Here is a 24325-nt window from a genome sequence, read left to right as displayed (position 1 = left end):
GTGATATCAGTAGGAACGAAAGCCCGAAATATAGATTTTCAATTGTCGATAGAGAAGAGTTGTATGGAATGATAAGTGGAAGCAATATTTAGAGTAAAATATTAAATTTCTCAAACCTTTCTTACTGTACAGGAATCTTCCTAGCGTCCTGGAAGAGAAGAGAACTGCATAAGACCCATAAGAGTCTATTGAATGCCAAATACTCAATAGACTCTTATGAAAAACATTCAATAGACGCTTATGTTTGTTTCGCATGCCGCCAACAAATTTGTAACATAACACTTAAAAATTAAGTTATAACTTAATTTTGTTGAGTTGTTAGTGAACTCCGAATATCAGGTCGGGGGTTTAATATCTAACGAAGTGTTTGGTATGTCGCTGGGTATGATTAAAAGGCATCTATTAACTAAGGTATGCAAAATAATTAGTTGGGTGGAAAAAGGGGAAAATTAAATATTTCAGCAGAAAATATTGGTATTTATATAAACTTTGGCAAAGCTATGCGAAAATTGGTCTTAGAAATTGGAAAAAAAACGAAGTTTTATTTTTATTGTAACTCTGCAACATTATAATAAAACTTTTTTCTTGTAAACTCTTTAGCAATTTTGCCTAAGGTTAAGGAATATTTCTTTAATGTAAAATCAAAAATCTTCAATGTCAAAAGTGTTTATTTCTTTAAGTCTCCATTCTTTTACCTTTCTTCCCCTGCATGTACAAACAAGATCTCCAGTATCTTGTAATACACTCTAACTTCCATGTATACGCTGAGGATGTGCAGCTATATCTAAGTAGCCCTAAATCCAAATACAATCCAATATTGTCCTGCTGAAAGAGGACTTGCATAATGTTCATAATTGGGCCAACAAAAACATTCCATAATTCATCATGAAATTATTCGGAATAACCGGACAACTGATGATATCAAAGATGTAAGAAATCTTGTAGTAATTTTCGCCTTACACAACCATTTGCAAATGGCTGCAGGAAAAGTATATGGAATTCTTAGAATACTTTATGGAAGTCAATCTTATGACTTCTAGCAAAAAAATATATCTTGTTCCCCAATTATAATACGGGTGTGATCTATTTGCATCTTGCGACAAAAGGAGTCATCATCGCTTAAACCTTACATGCAAAACTATTCTAAGGTACGTCTATTGCCTGCAATAGCAAAATATTTAAGAAACTACATGGAGTTAGATTCGATAATCTTTTAAAGATCAAAAGATACCGAGGTATCTTTTTGATTACTCAAGATTCGGTCAGTACACCAGAGGAAAAACTTAATCATACCACGTCATCGCCCCAAGATTTCTGAATGGCAAATTTCCATATGCTCAATAAAACTTTGGAACCAACTACAGCTAGTACACAAACCCTAGGCAATCTTATAATATTCAAGACGACTCTCTACAGCATGTTTGAACGGACATAAGTCCATCGCTACCTCACTTTCTGTAAAATTAACTTCTCAAACACATTTGTGATCTACATGTCCTCCTTTTGATTGTTCTTCTTCGGTACAATATTGCAAAAAAGTTTCACTCAGACAAATTTTTTAGTAAAATCAGCAAAAAATTTTGGAGTAGCAAAAGATTGTAGTGGAGGCCACCGTAGCGCAGAGGTTAGGATGTACACCTTTGACGCTGAACACCTGGGTTCGAATCCTGGCGAGACCATCAGAAAACATTTTCAGCGGTGGCTTTCCCCTCCTAATGCTGGCAACATTTGTGAGGTACTATGCCATGTAAAACTTCTCTTCAAAGAGATGTCGCACTGCGGCACGCCTTTCGAACTCGGCTAAAAAAAGGAAGCCCCTTATCATTGAGCTTAGACTTGAATCAGACTGCACTCATTGATTTGTGAAAAGTTTGCCCCTGTTCCTTAGTGGAATGTTCATAGGTAAAATTTGAAACAAAAAATAGTCTGCAGGAAACGGGAAATCAAAAATTGTCTGCCAATACGGTATGCATTTTCTGCTGCTTTCATATGATTAATGTCATAAATACTTGAGAAGTTGCATATTTCATCTTATGTATTTATTTTTTCAGTTTCAAAACTCAATCTTATCAAATATTCCAAAACAAAATATCTAGTAAAATCATATTTAAGCTTTTAAACCAAAAATGTACGTCTTAAATAGTCACAAATGTAGATAAATATGTAGGAAATAAGTTAAATACCGGTTCTGGGTCTGTATTCTTATAATTTTTTATGGCTAATTATAAACCACTCCTCGAATTCGCACTCTACTAATACTTGATATAAAATATTTATGTTCTCACTTCTAAATAACATAAATTAAAGAGAGGTGGGTACTTAATACATTCTTGAAGTTATGTGTCAGTTTGTATCCTTCTTCTAAAACCCCTTTATTGAATATCAAGATTGGCAGCATTTAAGCTACTTCGCCTAAAAAGTTGGATATAAAGTTTGCACACTTATATATCTTGAATTTGAGCCCATATTGTCATAATTAGGTTAGTTCCGTTAAGCCCTTTTGGATTTAGGGCTCTCTGAAAGATGAATCCTCGCAATTGAGTGCTACCTTATCATGATCGTTTCTTTTAGAGGCTGTGATGACCCCAGGCATATGACATCATATCTTCCATTTGACACACCATATTGCTTTGATCACGCCTTTCGTCGCATTACCTCTAACAACCCCAAAGCGGACATGTAATTTTCGGGTATGTTCGTGGAAAAGCGACCTGCCACATATTCTGTTTTTTCATCACAGAATCGTTATTCACTGCGAAATTTTCAAGAAAAAAGATTAGGTCGTCTATATGGACATACAAACATAAATAAATAATTTTTTTACATAATAATGATATGGGTCCTCTTCCTTACTTCTTTAAACTGTCCATCAACTATTTCGTTCAATGAGTCTATAGTCACATAATTATTTATTTGACTAAGCAGAATAATTAATAACCGGCTATCTTTTTCATTTTCACTTCCAAGTTTAAATACAAAGAGTGACACCAACCCATCTACTGCATAGGACCTGTACTGAAGTTACAAAATTTTTGTTTTGTTGTGCAGCCTCCCAATAGATATCGTATACATGCAAACAACAACAAAATTGCAAATGCCGCACAAAGCGGGGTCTCCAAAAATTGGCGGACCAACATGCCGAGCAGGACCACGCACATCACTCCCCCATAGCACCATCGACTACTATAAATAGTGATACTCTTTCTCTCGCACCACTTGTTTCTCTATCTTTCACCACTAATACTCCCACTTATGGATTAGCATTCACACCCATAACCCAACAACAATGTCCTTTTATGCTTCTTCTCCTTTTATTGAAAATGAATTTCTCGTTCTCATGTCTTTTTTTAGGGAAAACTAAATATTTGTCGCTTCTCTGGAAAAATATCTTTCGATTAATGCCACATTCACCAAAATCCATTCAGCCGTTTGACCTTAATATGTACCAAAAATCGCCTTTATAAAACCTTGGCCGTTATATAATATATATATAGCAATTCTCTTTTGCTTCTCCTACTAGAGAGAGAAAGGAAGTATTTGAGCGTATAAACACAATATCATACACATAACATATTTTTGTTCTTTGACTCAGTTGTCATTACTTTTTGAAGAGTAGTCAGTATGTTGAGCAGATCGGTCGTGTAAGAGTTGTAAACGCCGAAAAAGACTTATTTAAATGTTAGCCTTAGGTACAACAATGCTCGTACGTTCAATAACAAAACTCATAAGAACAACAGACAGATGGCGCCAGGCTCACGGAAACACAACAAGAATTTCTAATGCACATACATTGTTTGGTAGGTATTTTAAGTTATTGTTTGTTTTACTTATAGCACAAGGAATGCAGCAGGCCATAATTGAGTTGTTCGAAAAAGGATGGAAAGCTTGAATTTAATTGTACACCATAACATCGAAATAAATTTGAATAAACTCTGAAAGAGTTAAAGTAACCAGCTGAAATCTGGTTATAATTGATAAAATTTTAAGTTTTAATTATTACTTGGTAAAGTGGTTCCTTTTTATGAAATCAACTGACGTGAACCATAAATCCGGCTGCAACTCTTACTGTAAAGTGTTAATTGCGTTACAATATTAGTTTGATTTGGTATTCTTTTAAATATGGACCATCTATTTTAAAATTAAAAGGATATTCCTTTAAAAATTACATATAAATAATGAATAACCAGTTAAATCCCCTGCATAATGATTTTATTTATGAAGAACCAATTGTATTATTTGCAAGAACCCAGCAAAATTAGTTGGAAGTAATTCTGAAGGGACAGCATTTTATGTACTTCCAAAGTGGCAAAGATTGTTTTATTCCTAAATATTGTGAAGTAATGTAGAATAACATTGCATATGCCAAGTTTAAACGCTTCCATAGAATATAAACTGGGGTGCGTTATGAATGAATGAGTTGCAACTTTTGTAGTTTAAAATCAAAATAAACTTGATTGAGTGCTGTATATTCCATACGCCATTTTTGTTTATTTGAGTTAGGTACATTAAAAAAGATTTTGCCATACGCTTGTAGAATTTTTGTCGGTTTTCCTGTTATAGTTTCTATGGTCAACGTTTTCTATGCCGACTTTACGTTGAGTTTTTCGTACTAGTTCCCAAGGTCTTATTTGAATTGAAAATAAAACGTTTGCAAGCTAATGTAATTTGCACTAATTAATATAATAATAAATAAAAATAATAAACTAGAGAGCAAATATGCCTTGTTGAAAAAATCAATTTATTGCTAGAAAGCGTTGCAATATGTAACAAATAAGTAAAAAGATGGGGGCAACTCGAACTTTGATCATAGTGTGGCCTTGACGAACACTTATAAAATTATGCTGTTTTATAAGGGCTTTTATCGCAGATTAACTTCTAAGTTTGGACATATGAAAACTAACAGCATGTCCCACTAAGTTTATTGCTTCCATTCACTCGCAAGCTATCAAACAAACAGCTGATTTGCGTCCCAATAAGAAGCAGAAAAACGATTAATCGGGTGAGTGACAATGCGAAAGAAGGCATTAGCCATTTACTTTGTAGTCGGATTTCACTATGGTTGTATTGACGTCAATGATATTGATGATTGATAGGAACTCATCTTAATATCAATAACGTTCATCCCTGAGCCGAAAATAGTAACGTGTGAAAATTTTAATAAACATTTGTGAAAAGTTTATTGAACATTTGTTATAAATCTTATGCCTATTGGTTTCAGGACATTTTGAGAGCATTTGGAGGAGTTTTCTTTTCTTTCTTTTTTCGGGCAGTTTCCTTTTCTTTTTTTAAATCACCGCCTCTGAAATATGCAATATGTTTCCTTTCCTCTAAAGAACGGCGAGCGTTTAAGGCATTCGCTTTTATTTATTTATTTTTATTTTTTTTTTTACATATTATGCCAACTGCTCCGATTAGTGAAGATCACTTTTCTGTTTTTGACGTGTTTTAGCGATTTCTTTGCCAAATGTTAGTTTTTTTTTTTAACTGTAGGTCTGGCTACATTTATATACTAGCTACTGAAACCCATACTCACTCGAGAGTGAATGACTACCATTCTTTCTCATAACAAGTCACTCAGCTTAGTGAGACAGGCCCCAAATGTTCAATTAATTGGTGTATGTTGAACCACCATTCCTTTAGAAATTTATATCCGAGCCAGAAACCGGTTGAACGAACACTTAAGTCTTTGCCAAAGATAACAATATTCTCGATATTTGGAACTGTACTCGTAGTTCTATTCGACCAAAAGCTCGTTAGCAATTTTATTGTAACATGAATTTTTACATTCATATAAAAAGTGAATAACAATACTCGAAATAAAAGTATAGCATAATAACATCATCAGTTACATCATTCGAAATCATTGTAGGTAGCAAGTATTCCTCTCTAATAACGGCAAGTTGTGTTTTTTCCTTTCGCCGCTAACCATCAAAATGGATTAAGTTACGTTCTAAAACATATTTGGTTGCAACTAATTTCTAAATAAATTACTAAGTATTATTACATATTAAACTAATGATGAATTGTTTTGTTATAAATCTCTCTTATTGAGTTTTGTTTTTGTAGTTGTTGTTATGTTGTGGTTTTTCATTTTTTTTTTGTATGTTTTGTAGGTACAATTACATAATCGATTTACTGTAGGTTTTCCTATATCCTCTCTGTGTGTGATTCATTCGTTTTTGCAATTAATTTAATTTCAATTCATCTAACAAAACTTAGTTTACAAATCTCATTAAGTTTACTTAATAAATTCTCTTAGGTTTCATCGTCTTCTTCGTTTTGCTTAGCTTCCTGTCAGAGGCCTTAAAAGCCAATCAAAATCAAAAGGACTTCATTCAAAATAGTTTCAAAATACATTTCCACACAATTCGCCAACTCTCCCAAAAAAAAAAAATAATAATTATAACCCTTTGAGACATTATGGGAGAACAGAAAAATAACGAAAATTACATTTAAAAACTTTAATTGTCTCTGCTGTGGGCTTTTTTTCTTTGGGGAGTGAGAATGTATGTACCGCTACTTGTATGCCTTGCTTTTGTCAATGTTTTTGTTTTTTCTTTCAGTGTACGTACTTCTTATGTATGTTTTTGCGTTGTCTAGTGAAAACCGAAAAAAAGTATACAAAGTTCTGTTGTTGTGGTTTCTGTTGTCAATAAGGCTGAGCTTACTGCAAGCGAGCAAATCCCAGTCCTTAGTATCACGCATTTGTTAACAGGATACTCACAAGTATCATGACAATGTGGGCTGTAAACAGGGAGGCTGGTGTCTGAAGCAGATGTGCTCCCCGACCGCACTGTTGTATTTCGATTTCTTCCGGATGATAGTTTATGCATTTTTTAGGTCTTCGTCGTTTTTGTGTTTCTTGTGATTGACGGCGGGTACTGCAGGCTCCTGTGGAAACAAAAGAATAGTGTAGCTTAAGATATTTGCTTTGTATTAAATAATCGAATTGGAAAACAATTTGTATCGCATTTCAGTCAAATCTGTGTAAAATTGTATTGTCTATGGCTCTTTTAATTAATTAATGGGCCAGTGTTACAGTTGTGCGACTAAAATCTGAAATTCCGACTTTTTTGGGGTAATTGACTTTTGAGCGACTTCTCTAAATTTACACTATTTTTCGATTTTTTTTTTTTGTCAAATTGTGCGACTTTTTCCAAAGTTGTGCGCTTTTTTTTTTACAGAGAAAGAGACTTAAGGCAAATGCAAAATGCGTCGACGATGGGAATCCCGGATGGATTAGAAGAGGCTACCAATCGGATACCTGAAATGGCACTTGAGGTCGAGTGGAAGAACCTGCTGCTAGAGGCACATTCTTGGATTGACGGAACTCTGGTATTGCCATCTAGGAGGTCATGCTATACAGATGGATCAAAGCTAAAGGACAAGATGGGCCTGAGGTCTACATTGAGATCCCAGGGACTGAGATCTGTTTTCGACTGCCTGACAATAATATGATCCTGCAGGCAGAGATCCGGGAGATCACGGAGTGAGTGGTGTTCACGCGAGAACGTGGAGTGTGAACACCTTTACTAAAAGTAAAATAGCCATCAGGGCAATAACAACCAGGACGGTAAGGTCACGACCAGTCTTGCAGTGTAAGAAGGTGATTTACGCCTTCTCTGAGGATGGCAAAATCCGCATCGTTTGGGTGCCGGGCCATTAAGGAGTAAGGTGGAACCAAAAGGGCGGACGATTTGGCGGTGAAGGCCAGAGGACTGCCGCCAATAAACTTGGTTAATCCGAAGCCTTTCGGGTTGACGGACGAGGCTATTACTGAAAGGAAGTAAGAAAGAGGTCGGCATAGCTTTTGGTATCATAACGGGACACATAGGACAACGAGCTCACTTATGCATAGTCGGTGCGGATATAATAGCATGTATGGGGCATGTGGGGAAGATGATGAGACGTTGGAGCATTTCCTGGCTTTCGCGGGTAAAAGACACCGGTACTTAGATTGGGTCACAATACCAGACATGAACCAACTTAGGGGAGTGGTATGGAAAACAATTAAGGATTTTGTAAGCAATACGGAATTCCTAACTTAAAATTTTTCTTTTCGATGTTATTTTATAGTATATAGAGCCCACAACAAGCCAATTACTGGCTTTGTGTATGTCCATATTGGCACGGGGCGGATTAATATCCGCACCCTCTTTGCAACCTCACCTAACCTAACCTTAGGATGATATGACAGGCTCGGAGAAGATGTTGTCTGGGCATAGGTGGAGCGATGAAGACCACGCCCACTATGGCACTGGACACAATTCTAGATATTCGTGCCATAGACATACAGTTTATGTGTGAGGCAGCCACTGCTGCTATGAGAAATAAGGGGATGGGAGAATGTATAATCTAGCCGAAGTAAGGAAACCTTGAAGAAATGGAAGAGTTCAGGTATGACACTTGGGATAGAGTGCGATGCACTGTTGCCAGCGGCACAGTCTTGGATTAACGGAAGTCTGGTATTGCCATCTGGAGGTTCATGCTACAAGGATGGATCAAAGGTGGGCCTATGGATCTACATTGAAAACCCAGGGAATGAGATCCGTTTTCGACTGCCTGACCTCAAGATGGTCCTGCACTCGGAGATCCGAGTGATCAAGAAAATCTGAGATGGTGTGATGATGTCAACGCGAGGAAGCTGATCATAAGGGAATAACAACCAAGAAGGTGAGGTCACGAAGAGTTGTGAAGTGTGAGAAGGTCTTTTCTGAGGTAGTTATTTTAAGTATTTTGAGCGCACAACAAGCCGATTATTGGCTTAGGTGTATGGTCAAAGTGGCATGGGGCGGATTATCTTTCGCAACCTCTTTTCAACTTAACATAACCTTAACTAAAGGAATGTTCATGGGCAAATTTGCATTTTAAAGGTTTTTGGATAACCGCTGACTCTGGGAGCCAGGTTTTCAGTCACAGTGTGCTATTCAACTATTGGTTTTATATAAATCAGTCCATAACCTGATATACCGCCTATATAAACCGATTTTACGATTTTACTTTACTTGTTTCTGTATACAATTTTCTTTAAAATTCGTGTAGACACCACCATCCGTACGAATAAACCTATCAACTTCGAGATTGCAGATTTATTTTTGGATATAGCTTCCATAAAAACCGATAAAAAGTACCGTCATTATACAGTGCTACGCTATAAAGGATACTTTGTTTTGGAAATAGACTAAAGATTTAGATTTAACGATAAGCGATAATCAATGTCGACACAACGGAGAGTGTTTCCTCGGTGGACAAAAATACAAAAACTAACGTTGTTATGAAATTTTTAAGTAAACCTTAATAAAAATCCTTCAAACCAGAAGAATTAAGAAAAACCAAATATTGGGTTGCCCAAAAAGTAATTGCGGATTTTTTAAAAGAAAGTAAATGCATTTTTAATAAAACTTAGAATGAACTTTAATCAAATATACTTTTTTACACTTTTTTTCTAAAGCAAGCTAAAAGTAACAGCTGATAACTGACGTAAGAAAGAGTGCAATCACAGAGTCACAAGCTGTGAAAAAATTTGTCAACGCCGACTAAATTACTACTATTGGGTTGCCCAAAAAGTAATTGCAAATTTTTTTTTTTGGGCGCAATTCGAATCCGATTTGACTAAAACTTTTCACATGTCGTTTTGTTATGATTTTCAATATCTGTACCAAGTATGTTTTTCGGTATGACTTTCAACAATTGTGCCAAGTATGGATGAAATCAGCCCATAAGCTGATATAGCTACCATACAAACCGATCTCCCAATTTGACAACTTGAGCATATGGAGGGCACAATTATAACTCAATTTGCCTGAAATTTTGGAGGTTGTATTTTTTTATGACTTCTAACAGCCACAACAAGGGCGTTTCGTACCGGCCGAACTAAGCACGCTTTATTTGTTTTTATTTGGGAATCAAAACGGAATAAGATCTTAAAGAGGACATAATTAAAAGCTCATTTGTCAACGACAGGTGTCACAGGCATAAACATATGGATATTACCATCGTTAGTATCAAATAAGAGGCAAAAATAAAGCAATAACTCTCAAAGTTGAAATGTTCCGCAGAGTGGATCTAAAAAGGGCCAACTTGGGCCGCCCTAACACTATTTCGGTGCTCTTAAGTGAAGTGTCCTGAATCAAAAAATCGAAATTTCAGCTTCACAAACTTGCACCAATTCAATATTTTGGATTATTTTGTAAAATGTGATTTTTCGGCCCCTTTTTGGAAACAGGGTTGAAAACTGCTTAAAATTGGGATTTTATTATATTCTACTTAAAATGTTCGCCGGAAAATTCTACTATAGTCCTCTGATTATACAAAAAGAAAGAAGTCGTAGGTGAAAGTAATCGTCGTCTACAGGCTTAAGAACTCAAATGAAAAGATTTGTTTGTATGGGAGCTAAATCAGATTTGGACCATACTTGGCGGAGATTTTGAGAGTAATAGCAGAAGTCATTGTACAAAATGCAAAATTTCAGCCAAACAATAATTGCGATTCTTTTGGGAGCTATATCAGCTTATGGACCGATTTGGACTATACTTGTGGTAGGTGTTGCAATCCTTTATCCATGATATGATGCAAAATTTCAGACAAATCGGGTAATAATTGCGACCTCTAGAGGCTCAAGAATTGAAATCGGGAGTTCAGTTTATACGGGAGCTACATTAGGTTATAGACGGATATGTACTCCACTTTTTTCTCTATTATGCTCAAATATACCTCTGTGCAAAATTTTAGAGCTCTATGTAAACTTTACTTATATTTTCTAATTTCATTTGCCCGTTGGGACTAACTATTTTTGTCCAACGAATACACTAAGACACAACACTGTGCGAAGTCCAATGTAGGGTAGGGTGTATTTTTTAAAGGATCCAGTAAAGAATTTTAGGTCCTATCATGAAATTCGTGAACAAGTCATAAATTTATGTATGTATAATGTATGGTTATCCTGCGCCACAACTGTGGCTGTGGTGCAGTGTACTATTTGAGTTGGAAATTCTTCCTGGTTCAGTTTTGCCATGTTCTAATTTAGATATAGATGTGATCAGATTTATATATAGCGATCATATGTTTCACAATTTTCTGCCGATATGGTATGAAATGTATTGTTAGCCATCTGAAAACTTCTACTAAATTTTATCAAAATCGGTTCAGATTTGGATATAGTTTGATGTGACTTCTAACATCTGTGGTAGATATGGTCCAATTCGGTCTATATCCTTATCTAGTTTTCATATGAACCGATCTCCCGATTAGTCTTCTACGGCTCCAAGAAGTTTCGATTTTTGGCTGGCTTGACAGATATTTTGCACATAAAGTACACATAGCCCTTCCTTAAAGTTCATTTGTGTAAATTTTTAGTAGAATCAGTTGTAGTGGGTTACCAAGATTTGGCCGAACTTAGCTAGTGTTTACTTGTTTATTTTCAGTTAATAGTATTTAAATTCAGCTTTTTATCAGGATTATACTGCAAACCATAATCCTTTGTATAAGTTAGGGCATATCTAAGTCAACTGATTAATTACATTTACATATATATACAAAATATATACAACTTACCAACAATGCCGGACTCCTCCATGGGCTCAATATCCAATTGCTTTGACCCACATGGACATAATGTGTCCACCACCAATAGAATTAAATTGCTATGAGGAATCTTTTGGACACTGAAAGGGCGTTCACAGCCCGATACATGGCAATTTGTTAGTTTTCCCTGTTAAGGAAAATGAAAAGTCATAAATAGATCTTTATTGTAGAAAAGCTAGTCACTAACCTTCAAAGGATTATTCTGGCCACCTTGACTTAATCTCTCAGGCTGCAGCATATACAAATCGGTGCGCAAATCGCAACGTCGAGCATTGGAGGGATCAGGATTTGAGCGTGGTCCCACATGGGGCTTATGCTGTTTCGGCGGTGGTGTAGTGTATTCCTGCAAGTATATGGAAAAGATTCTTTTAACAAAACGAGATGGCTAAGCAGGGGCATTATAATATTTTACCACATCGGCGGTGGTAAATAGTTCATCCATTTCTTCATCCACTGGTGATATATAGTCCTCATCAAATGTTTCATAGTCATCTGAATATGTGGGTTCTTCAAAATTTTCCTCATTATAGCTGTAATCATCCTGCGGCCAGGCGTTCAGAGGTGTTGGCAAAAATGCCAACCATGTGCTGGTCAACGAAACAAAATATTGTAAGAGCCAAGAGGCAACACGATTTGGTTTGACTATTCCTCCACAAGCGGTATAAGGATTGTCCGAGTTCGAGCATACACCCTGGTAGTCGTTGACTGTTACTCTTTTATAAATGCGATCCTGGACCAAAGAATCCATGATAGTGCCATCAATCTGGCCAAAAAATTTTCCAGTGTGTTCAGCATCTTCGGATATAATCACAAAGCCACTGTTATCGAGTACATAGCAGTCAAGATTATCTGAGGCGCAAGTGCGCTTGCAACCAGTCATGCCAGTACACTATGAAAAAATTAAGTTAAAGAATTGAAGAATATACATAAATTTCAGAAGAATATTTTCATATTTTCTGCAAAATCTTACCGCTGATGTGATGTTGATAAAATGTTTGGCCAGTGAGTCATGCTGAAATTGTAAGCCCACTACCGCTGCTGGTGCCTTGTGGCCACGATGTTCCACAAATATGGAGTGAGATGCTGTTACTAAAGTGCCATTGGTTTTGCCATTGTAGCCGGAACCGAAAGGAACACTGTAGACAAAGCTGTCCTGCTCTATGCTATGTTGATCCACAGCTCGTTTGTACCAGGACATATCCATGGCTCGGGCATTTTCTTCGCTGAAATGTCTTTTGTCGAAATGGAAGACAATGAATAAAATAGTGAAAGGTGAATAGAAAGATTTTTTTGCGTAATTCTTACGGTTCCGGTGAATCATCTGCTGGTTTTATGTGATCAATCCATCGTAGAAGTCCAGAACGCGTGGCAACAAATGAAGTGGTGACCACAAATTTTTGATATCCTTGCCTGTAATGGATGAACAAAGATACTATTAGAATTTGTTTGTATTAGTTTACCGGTTTGCCAAGCGAACGTCTTGATGAGTGAATCGCATCAAAATTGTAAATGAAAAGCTGCTTTACCATTTATTCTGCAGATATTCGATATTCTCATAAAAAGCTTTGGAAACGACTTGTGATTTAAATTATATTGGAATTAAATTTCAGAAGAATTTACCGCTAAGATCAACTGGTAAAAAGTTGTGGACCCTTTTCCAATTTTTTCGCCATTTGGCCCACTGTGCGTCGTGCTGTGACGTTTAAATAAAACAGGGTGATATAGGCTGCGATGCCGAAACCACAACCATGCCATACGTTAATATTGCACCCAAAATATATGCATGGAATTCATGTTACAGTAATGTTAATTTTCTGTAATTTTTTTTGTTCACCTGCCATTTTGACGGAAATGGACGAAGTCATCTAAAACCCTTTGGACTTCTTTTTATAAGGCTATCATAAGATATTTATTGTCATATATATTATCAAAGTCAAGAATTCTGAGAGTATATACCTCGGCTATTTCGTCACTATCCGGTGAAAATTGGATAACTTATGCACCCCAATTGGTCACGGACATTGAGTGGTCTAATAAATATAAGTCACTGTTCAATTTTGAATTTCAAATTTCAACAAAATCGGGTAATAAATAATCGGTCTATATGACTGCTATATCTAAATGCAGTCCGATCTTTACCATATTTGGGTCGGATGGTGGGTGGCCTAAAACTACTTACTGTTTCAGCGAATTTGGATAAAAAATAAAGCTTTTATGAACTTCATACTCTTTATCGGGAGATTGGTCTGTATGGCAGCTATATCTAAATATAGTCCGAACTCAACCATATTAAGCTGGGATATCGGGAGACTTAAAAAAAACTCACAGTTTCAAATTTCAGCGAAATCGGGTGATAAATAAAGCTTTTATGGGCTTCAGACCCTTTATCGGCAGTTCGGTTTATATGACAGCTACATCTAAATATAGTCCGATCTGAACCATATTTAGGTCCTATGTTGGGAGGCGTAAAACTACTCACTGCATTAAATTTTAGCGAAATCGGTTGAAAAATAATGCATTTATGGGCTTCAGACACTCTATATTGGGAAATCAGTCTATATGGCAGCTATATCTATATATAAACCTATTTAATCCATGTTTAGGTCAGATGTCGGGAGGCTGTAAACAACCCATTGTTTCAAATTTCAGCGAAATCGGATAATAAATAAATTTTTTAAAGCCTTCAGAGTCTATATCGGCAGATCGTTCTATTTGACGGCTATATCTAAATATAGTCCGATCTGAACCGTACTTGGGTCCTATATTGGGAGGCCTAAAACGACTTACCGTTTTAAATTTCAGCGGAATCGGTTAAAAAATAAAGCTTTTATGGGCTTTAGACCCTTAATCGGGAGATCGGTCTACATGGCAGCTATATCTGAATATAGTCCGATCTAAACCATATTTAGATCAGATGTCGGGAGGCATTGTTTCAAATTTCAGCGAAATCGAGTAATAGATAAAGCTTTTATGGGCTCATACGCTTAATCGGCAGATCGGTCTATATAGCAGCTATATCCAAATATGGGTCGATTTGGCCCGTTCAAAAACTTATCCAGCGTGCATCAAAAGAAGTATCTGTGCCAAATTTTAGCTCAATATCTCAATTTTGTAGGCTGTAGAGTGGTTACAACAGACAGATGGACAGACGGATGGACAGACGGACAGACACTGACATCGTTAAATCGTCTTCGAATTTTACGACGATCCGAAATATATATACTTTGTAGGGTCGGAAATTGATATTTTGATGTGCTGTAAACGGTATGACTAAAATTCATACGCACCTACGGTGGTGCGTATGAATTTTGAAATAAATATTCGGCTCTTTTGATTTAAGCGTGCTCTAATTTCATCGAATATACTTCATGTGGACATTCTTAGACTACGTCTTAGAAGCAACTAATACTGTGTCACCCTATGGCATTCACTGAGGTATAATCGACTTCCTTGGAGACATTGACTACGCGAATAATATATGCAACTTTGCGCATCGCTTTGAGCACATAAAGGCCGCCTAAGTAGGCTTGACGATAAACGTAGCAAAGACCAAATTGATGAGGATAGGAAATAAAAATTTGACACCACTTACTATTAACAGTCATGTTATTGAAGAATTGATGTTGGCAACTTTTCTTATCTTGGCAAATAAAAAATCACAAAGGATAGACGATACGAAGGAGACAAATGGATGTTATAGAGCCGTTTTCGCAATTAATTAGATTTAAGTACATCATACAAACGTTCGGCCCGTGAAGCCTTCACAGTTAAAAGTGTCTGAGAATGACCTTCCTTAACTAAGAGGTCGAAAAGCATCACACTATGGTTGGTGTTGTTGTATCTTCTGGCTTTACAAAATTTGAACGAACATTTTTCTAAACAAATTTTAATGAAATGTTATTAAAAGGCTAAATATCAGCATAACATTCTTTAATGACAAAACTTCAGCACGGACCGGACCCCTTTTTAAACAAAAAATCTCTTCAAAAATTATTTTGAAGACAACAATTTAATTAAATTCTTTCAAAAAACAAAACTTAAAAAAATAAATTCAATAAAATTTTTTCTAAGGCTAAATTTTAATGAATTTTTTTAAGAACTAAATTTTAACGAAAAGTTCTCAAGAGTCAAACTAACTTCGAGATTATTTTTTTAAAGAATAAATTTCAATAAAATTTTGCATTTTGAGACACAACATTTTACATAAACATTTAAAAATTTTTTTATTTTGCTTATCTGTCCCAAGCAACATTTTCCTAAAGTTCATTCTATAGACAATACATCTTTTTAAGACAGAATTTTAACCCATTACGCCTGACCCTCAATTCTGTTGCCCGATTTTGATGAGATTTTATATATTCATAATTGATAGAATTTATATTGACGAGAAATTTTTTAAATATTTTGAATAAAACAAAATTTTGAAAAAAAAGAAAAAAATTTAGATATAGCAACCATATAAACCGATCTTGGGTCTTGACTTCTTGAGCCTCTAGAGTGCGCAATTCTTATCCGATTGGAACGAAATTTAGCACGAAGTATTTTGTTATGATATCCAACAATTGTGCCAAGTATGGTTCAAATCGGTTCATAACCTGATATAGCTGTCATATAAACAGATCTGGGGTCTTGACTTCTTGAGCCTCTAGAGTGCGCAATTCTTATCCGATTGGAATAAAATTTAGCATGAAGTATTTTATAATAATATCCAACAATTGTGCCAAGTATGGTTCAAATCGGTCCATAACCTGATGTAGCTGTCATATAAACCAATCTTGGGTCTTGACTTCTCGAGCCTCTAGTGTGCGCAATTCTTATCCGATTGGAATGAAATTTTGCACGAAGTATTTTGTTATGATATCCAACAATTGTGCCAAGTATGGTTCAAATCGGTTCATAACTTGATATAGCTGTCATATAAACCGATCTTGGGTATTGACTTCTTGAGCCTCTAGAGTGCGCAATTCTTATCCGATTGGAAACTTTGCACGAAGTATTTTGTTATGATCCAACAACTGTGCCAAGTATGGTTCAAATCGGTCCATAACCTGATATAGCTGTCATAAAAACCGATCTGGGATCTTGACTTCATGAGCCTCTAGAAGTCGCAATTATTATTATTATTATTATTATTATTATTATTATTATTATTATTATTATTATTATTATTATTATTATTATTATTATTATTATTATTATTATTATATTATTATTTTGGGCAACCCAATATTATCCGATTTGCCTGAAATTTTGTACGACGGATCCTCTTATGACCATCAACATACGTGTTTATTATGGTCTGAAACGGTCTATAGCCCGATACAGCTCCCATATAAATCGATCTCTCTATTTTACATCTTGAGCCCCCAAACGGCGCAATTCTTATTCGAATTGGCTGACATTTTACACAGGTCTCCAACATATAATTTAATTGTGGTCAAAACCGGACAATATCTTAAGATCGCTCTAATGGCAGAGCAAATCTTTTCTTATATCCTTTTTTTGCCTGAGAAGAGATGACGGGAAAAGAACTCGACAAATGCGATCCATGGTGGAGGGTAGGGTAGATTCGGCCCGGCCGAACTTTTTTACTTGTTTTTTTTATAGAAACCATCAAATGCAACAAGAAACTTTAACGGATTCCAGAAATATTACTCCTAAGAATTTTGAAAAATGACCGACTTTCGACAAGCCCATTTTCGCCCAAACCAGGATGGGAAAACATAGTTAACCTAGTTTCAGTCGTCCACTTTGCGCCACTCCAAATTTTTAGGATACCACTTTCCTAACTTGGGTATTTTTGGTCGTTAATAAGTTAATGAAATTATTTTAAAGACCAAATCGCAATGGTTTGTTTTCAAAAGATAAAATTTGTGTAATTGTTCTAAACAAAAAGTTATGAAAATTTTCATTCAGCCAAAATCTTCATGGAATTTTTTCCAACAAATTTCTTTAATGAAAATTGTTCCGAAGAACAGTAATTTAACAAAACTTTTTTAAGATATAATTCTATATGAATTTTCTCTCATTTCTAGTTATATTATTTTAACTGAAATTTTAGCTGTAAAAAAATATTATTTAAAATTTGTCTTTAAGTGACATATTTAGCTTATTAGACTGAAAAACTTTTCCAAAGAACAATTTGCAATATTTAATTATAAATTATTTGAATTACATCAGCAATGAAACGGAAAAATTTAAGGACTCGGAAACACAACTTTTAATTTACATTTTAAAATAATTTTTTCTTGGAATTCCATAATTCCATTACAGTATGTAAGGCAATTAATACGGAGCTCATAGTGATTGAGGGACGAAATCCATCGGTCAATAGAAAGTAGATTTGATTCTGGTAGAAATTTGTTAGTTCTTTTGGCTTTGGCCTTTAGTGTTATGTACGAAAAACTTTAATGTAAATTCCAAGCTCCCTAAAGATGGGTATTAAGTTCGTGTCTCACCGTGAAATACCCATATTTTTATACCCACCACCGAAGGATGGGGGTATATTCATTTTGTCATTCCGTTTGCAACACATCGAAATATCCATTTCCGACCCTATAAAGTATATATATTCTTGATCAGCGTAAAAATCTAAGACGATCTAGGCATGTCCGTCCGTCTGTCCGTCTGTCTGTTGAAATCACGCTACAGTCTTTAAAATTTGAGATATTGAGCTGAAATTTTGCACAGATTCTTTTTTTGTCCATAAGCAGGTTAAGTTCGAAGATGGGCTATATCGGACTATATCTTCATATAGCCCCCATATAGACCGATCCGCCGATTTAGGATCTTAGGCCCATAAAAGCCACATTTATTATCCGATTTTGCTGAAATTCGGGACAGTGAGTTTTGTTAGGCACTTCGATATCCTTCGTCAATTTGGCTCAGATCGGTCCAGATTTGGATATAGCTGCCATATAGACCGACCCTCCGATTTAGGGTCTAAGGGCCATAAAAGCCACATCTTTTATCCGATTCCACTGAAATTCGGGACAGTGAGTTGTGTTAGGCCCTTCGACATCCTTTGTCAATTTGGCCCAGATCGGTTCAGATTTGGATATAGCTGCCATATAGACCGATCCTCCGATTTATGGTGTTAGGCCCATAAAAGCCACATTTATTACCCGATTTTGCTGAAATTTGGGACAGTGAGTTGCGTTAGGCCCCTCGACATCTTTCTTCAATTTGGCCCAGATCGGTTCAGATTTGGATATAGCTGCTATATAGACCGATTTCTTGATTTAAGGTTTTTTGCCCATAAAATGCTCATTTATTGTCCATGTCGCCGAAATTTGGGACAGTGAGTTAAGTTAAGCTCCTTGACATACATTATAATATCGCACAGATCGGTCCAAATTTAGATATAGCTGCCATATAGACCGATATCTAGGTTTTAGGTTTTGGGGCCATAAAGACGCATTTATTGTCCGATGTCGCTGAAATTTGAGACAGTGAGTTTAGTTAGGCTCTTCGACGTCCTTCTTCAATTTTGCCCAGATCGATCCAGATTTGAATATAGCTGCCATGTAGACCGATCTCTCGATTTAAAGTCTTTGCCCCATAAAAAGCGCATTTATAATCGAATTTCACTGAAATTTTACATAGTACCTTATGTTAGGCTTTTCAACATCCGTGTCGTATATGGTTCAGATCGGTTAATTTTTAGATATAGCTATTGTACTTATTAGTATTTGGTCCAAATCGGAACATGTTTTGATATAACTGATATGGGTCATAAGGTATGAAATTTTCACCGAATTTTGGTGAAAGGTGGTTTACATATATACCCGAGGTGGTGGGTATCCAAAGTTCGGCCCGGCCGAACTTAACGCCTTTTTACTTGTTTATGATTACTTTCTTGAAAAACTACAAAATTTCATTGATAACATAACACTTTTATTAAAATTTAATCATAAATGCCCTAATGAATGAAATCAGAAAGTCCTTTTGCTTAAAAATCTAATATCTTTGAAAAGTAATGGTGAAAAATATTAATTTTCACTGTGAAACACGAACAAAATAGCCACCTGTATTCAAATAATATTAGTCAGCTGACTTTTGTTTTTCAATTGCAATAACGTAGAAATCTCTTGGCGTTACGGATTTTTATACCCTCCACCAAAGGATGGGGTTATACCAATTTCGTCATTCTGTTTGTAACTACTCGAAATATTCCTCTGAGATAAAGTATATATTGGGTTGCCCAAAAAGTAATTGCGGATTTTTCATATAGTCGGCGTGAAACAAATTTTTTCACAGCTTGTGACTCTGTAATTGCATTCTTTCTTCTTGATCATCATGTCATTCTAAGTCGATTTACCCATGTCCGTCTGCCTGTCTGTCGAAAGCACGCTAACTTTCGAAATAGTAAAGTTAGCCGCTTGAAATTTTGACCGAATACTTCTTATTATTGAAGACGGTTGGGATTGTAAATGGGCCATATCGGTTCATATTTTGATATAGCTGCCCTATAAACAGATATGGGGTCTTGACTTCTTTAGCCTCTATAGGACGCATTTCTTATCCGATTTGGCTGAAATTTTGCATGAGGTATTTTGTTACGATTTCCAACAACTGTGTTAAGTGTACTTTAAATCGGTTCATAAACTGATACAGCTGTATATAAATCAATCTGGGGTCTTGACTTCTGGACCCTTTAGAGGGAGCAATTCTTATCAGATTTGGCTGAAATTTTGCATGAAATGAGTTTTGTTATAACTTCCAACAACTATACTAAGTATGGTTCAAATCGGTTTATAACCTGATATAGCTGCCATATAAACCGATCTTGAATCTTGACTTCTTGAGGCACTAGAGAGCGCAATTCTCATCCGATTTGGTTGAAATTTTGCAAGAGGTGTTTTGTTATGACTTCCAACAACTGTGCCAAATATGGTTTTAATTGGCCCATAACCTGTTACAGCTGCCATATAAACCGATATGGGATATTGATTTCTTGAGCATCTAGAGGTCGCAATTATTATCCGATTTGGCTGAAATTTTGTAAAACGACTTCTCTCATGAACTTCAAATCACGTGTCAATAATGGTCTGAATCGGTCTATAGCCTGACACAGCTCCCATATAAACCGATCTGCCTGTTTTTCTTCTTGAGCCCCCTAAGGGCCCAATTATTATTCGAATTGGTTGAAATTTTACACAACGACTTCTACTATGGTCTCCAACATTCAGTTCAACTATGGTCCGAATCGGACGATAATTTGATATTATAGCTCTAATATTATAGTAATTCTTTCCTTTTATCCAATGTTGGCCTAAAAAGAGATACCGGGAAAAGAACTCGACAAATGCGATCCACGGTGTTAGTTGTTTGTTCTACCACCTTTTCTTATTTTATCTCCAATAAATTAGGAATATTTTAGGACTTATAAAGACATGATGGAAATTCTTAGCTTTTGCTGTAATACTTGGATGCAGTTTTTACCGGAAATCTTTTCCATCAAAAACGAATTTTCGATCGATTTTAATAAAGTTCAAAGCAGAAATTAGCGATATCATTTAAGCAGAATTCTCATTATAGTTATTGGTAAAAATTTTTCGAAATTAATTTTTTTAAATATATATAACAATTATAGCTGTTTAATGTTTTCAATTTGTTTCCTCGAAATTTTACGGAAATAAAAGTCGTTTAAAACCAATAGGCACAAACAATAACCTGTTGAAAACATAAAACTTGTTTGAGAGAAAAAAAGGAGCGCAAATGAAAAAACTTCATCAAAATACTGAAGCCGATTCGGCGAAACTTTCGCTATAAAACTAAGATATTTGAAAAGATAAGAAGGCTTCGAAAGTTTAGGTTGGCCTATAAATAGTGTGTTGACAATCACCACAAAATTCAGTTCTGACTCTGACAAATGTCACCGCCGATGGGTGAGTTTCTGCACCAAATAGCGACCACAATTTTCAAAAAAAAACAAGTAAAAGCGTGCTAAGTTCGGCCGGGCCGAATCTTATATACCCTCCACCATGGATCGCATTTGTCGAGTATTTTTCACGGCATCTCTTCTTAGGCAATAAAGGATATAAGAAAAGATTTACTCTGCTATTAGAGCAATATCAAGATATGGTCCGGTTTGGACCACAATTAAATAATATGTTGGAGACCTGTGAAAAATGCCAGCCAATTCAAATAAGAATTGTGCCCTTTGGGGGTACAAGAAGTAAAAGAGAGAGATCGATTTATATGGGAGCTGTATCGGGCTATAGACCGATTCAGACCATAATAAACAAGTATGTTGATGGTCATGAGAGGATCCGTCGTACAAAATTTCAGGCAAATCGGATAATAATTGCGACCTCTAGAGGATCAAGAAGTCAAGATCCCAGAAAGTAAGTACAAAATACGTCATGCAAAATTTCAGCCAAATCGGATAGGAATTACGCCCTCTAGAAGCTCAAGAAGTCAAGTCCCCAGATCTGTTTATATGACAGCTATATCAGGTTATGAACCGATTTGAACCATACTCAGCACAGTTGTTGGATATCATAACAAAATACTACGTGCAAAATTTCATTCCAATCGGATAAGAATTGCGCACTCTAGAGGCTCAAGAAGCCAAGACCCAAGATCGGTTTGTATGGCAGCTATATCAGGTTATGAACCGATTTGAACCTTATTTGACACAGTTGTTGAAAGTAAGAACAAAATACGTCATGCAAAATTTCAGCCAAATCGGATAGGAATTGCGCCCTCTAGAAGCTCAAGAAGTCAAGACCCAAGATCGGTTTATATGGCAGCTATATCAGGTTATTATTGAAATAAACTTTGTTATCATTCACTTGTTAAATTTCATTACTATACTTTTGAATTTGTATTTTATGTAATAGAAAATTACATTTTGTTTTATGTCATTTACGTTAATAAATTTTGAATCGAACAAACGATTTGTCGGCCACATATAATTTTCTCAAAAGGTTATGGGCCTTTGTGAAAATAAAAAAAAGGATTGCAATAAAGAAACAATAAGGACTAAATAAAGGAATTCAATAAGGATACGCTAAAGAATTCGCTAAGGAAAGAAAAAAAAAAAAAAAAAAAAAAAAAAAAAAAAATAAAATCTAAAATGTCGGATGCAAAACCTAAATTTGCGAAGCTAAGCAATGAAAATTATGCTAACTGGAAATTCAAGATGGAATTGATATTGCGTAAGAATAATTTGTCATTGAAGGATCTCGTCCTCCGCCGAAAATTGGACAGAACAATGAAATTACCAATAAGTCGGAAATCGAAGAATGGGACATAAAGGATGATGAAGCCCGAGGAACGATTGGATTGCTTGTAATGGACGACCAGTTGGGACACATCCGAAATGCAAAGACCGCTAAGGACACCTGGAACGCACTCAAAGAATATCATGAGAAAAACACACTTACAAATAAGGTATACTTGATGAGGTCCATATGTAGTTTAAAACTTCAAGAAGGAGGTGATGCAGTTGCTCACATAAATGCAATGAACGATTTATTTACGAAACTACGGGATGTTGGCGAAGAAAGTTTGTCGGATAAGTGGAGTGCTGCTATGCTTTTAAGTAGCTTACCCGAAGGATATGACACTCTTATTACATCCCTTGAATCCCGCAAGGAAGAAGAGATAACATTCGCTTTAGTGCAACAAAGAGTTATTGCAGAATACGAAAGACGGCATCACGCAACCAATGAGGGAAGTGATTCAGTTTTGAAAGCAGTGACCGGTAATAGTAGTGTATGCTATTTCTGTAAAAAGTCAGGACATCAAAAGAAGACCTGCATCAAGTATAAAAACTGGAAAAGTAAGCAAAATCCCGGAAAGAATGCTAATAAAGTCAATTCGGTTGAAGAAAAGGTAAACAAGTCATCAAAGAGCGAAGATTTTTTGTTCAATTTTTGCAAGAATAAGAAGTTTTCTTGGCTTGTCGATTCCGGTGCTACACGACATACAGTAAGTGAAAGAAATTTTTTCAAGAAATTTAATGAAAGCTACAAAAGCTCGATTGAACTGGCAAATGGACAGACTGTGGCTATTGAAGGCATTGGTTCAGGTGAGATTGTTGTATGCAATGAATTTGGTGACCAACATACATTGAAGTTGAATGAAGTATTGTATGCTCCGTGTTTGGTTGGTAACATTCTCTCAGTCAGACAGCTAACAAAATCAGGATATAACGTATCATTTAAAGACAGCAATTGTTACATAAACTTTGGTAACAAAAATATCGGAATGGCAGATATTGACAGTGGAATGTATATTTTACGGCAACCAGTTTTTGTTAATGCGGTATTGCAACATAATGAAAATTGCATTCACCAATGGCATCGGAAGCTAGGACATCGTGATCCTGAAGCGATTCGGAAAATGTGCAAAGAAAACATGGTTCAAAATTTGAAAATAGTTGACTGCGGAATAAAGGAAATTTGTGAATCTTGCGTTAAGGGTAAAATGACTCGAATGTCATTTCCAAAGCAGTCAATGACAAAATCTACAGCTCCTTTAGAATTAATCCATAGTGACGTATGTGGGCCAATGCAAACAACTACACCGTCTGGAAAAAGGTTCATGGTAACATTTATAGACGATTTCTCAGGTTTTACCATAATAAGATTGTTATCGCAAAAATCTGAGGTGTTACAGACATTTAAGGATTTTGTTACATTGTGCCGCACTAAATTCGGACACATTCCAAAGAAAATTCGATCCGATAGGGGTGGAGAGTACACGCGAAAAGCATTTGAGGATTTTCTAA

The 24325-nt window shown here is 35.8% G+C and overlaps 1 protein-coding gene across 3 annotated transcripts in view; it reads right to left on the bottom strand.

Annotated features, from left to right (window-relative positions):
- Nucleotides 1-224: 224 nt before the first annotated feature.
- The window catches only part of LOC106091822 (voltage-dependent calcium channel subunit alpha-2/delta-3), a 310884-nt gene continuing 286783 nt past the window's right edge, over nt 225-24325 (bottom strand). For 2 of the 3 annotated variants that reach the window (XM_059364545.1, XM_059364546.1), the window contains 6 exons: nt 12889-12993; nt 12554-12815; nt 11996-12472; nt 11771-11926; nt 11554-11710; nt 225-6891 (listed from right to left, as the gene is read on the bottom strand). In XM_059364545.1, the coding sequence (XP_059220528.1) occupies nt 6698-6891; nt 11554-11710; nt 11771-11926; nt 11996-12472; nt 12554-12815; nt 12889-12993 (1351 nt within the window). In that variant the 3' untranslated portion in view covers nt 225-6697. The remainder of the gene's footprint in view (nt 6892-11553; nt 11711-11770; nt 11927-11995; nt 12473-12553; nt 12816-12888; nt 12994-24325) is intronic. The other variant, XM_059364544.1, reaches the window with a different exon arrangement.

The sequence above is a fragment of the Stomoxys calcitrans genome, chromosome 3 (genome assembly GCF_963082655.1).
Source record: "Stomoxys calcitrans chromosome 3, idStoCalc2.1, whole genome shotgun sequence".
NCBI classification, from domain to species: domain Eukaryota; kingdom Metazoa; phylum Arthropoda; class Insecta; order Diptera; family Muscidae; genus Stomoxys; species Stomoxys calcitrans.
This window is presented reverse-complemented; position numbering and strand designations above follow the sequence as displayed.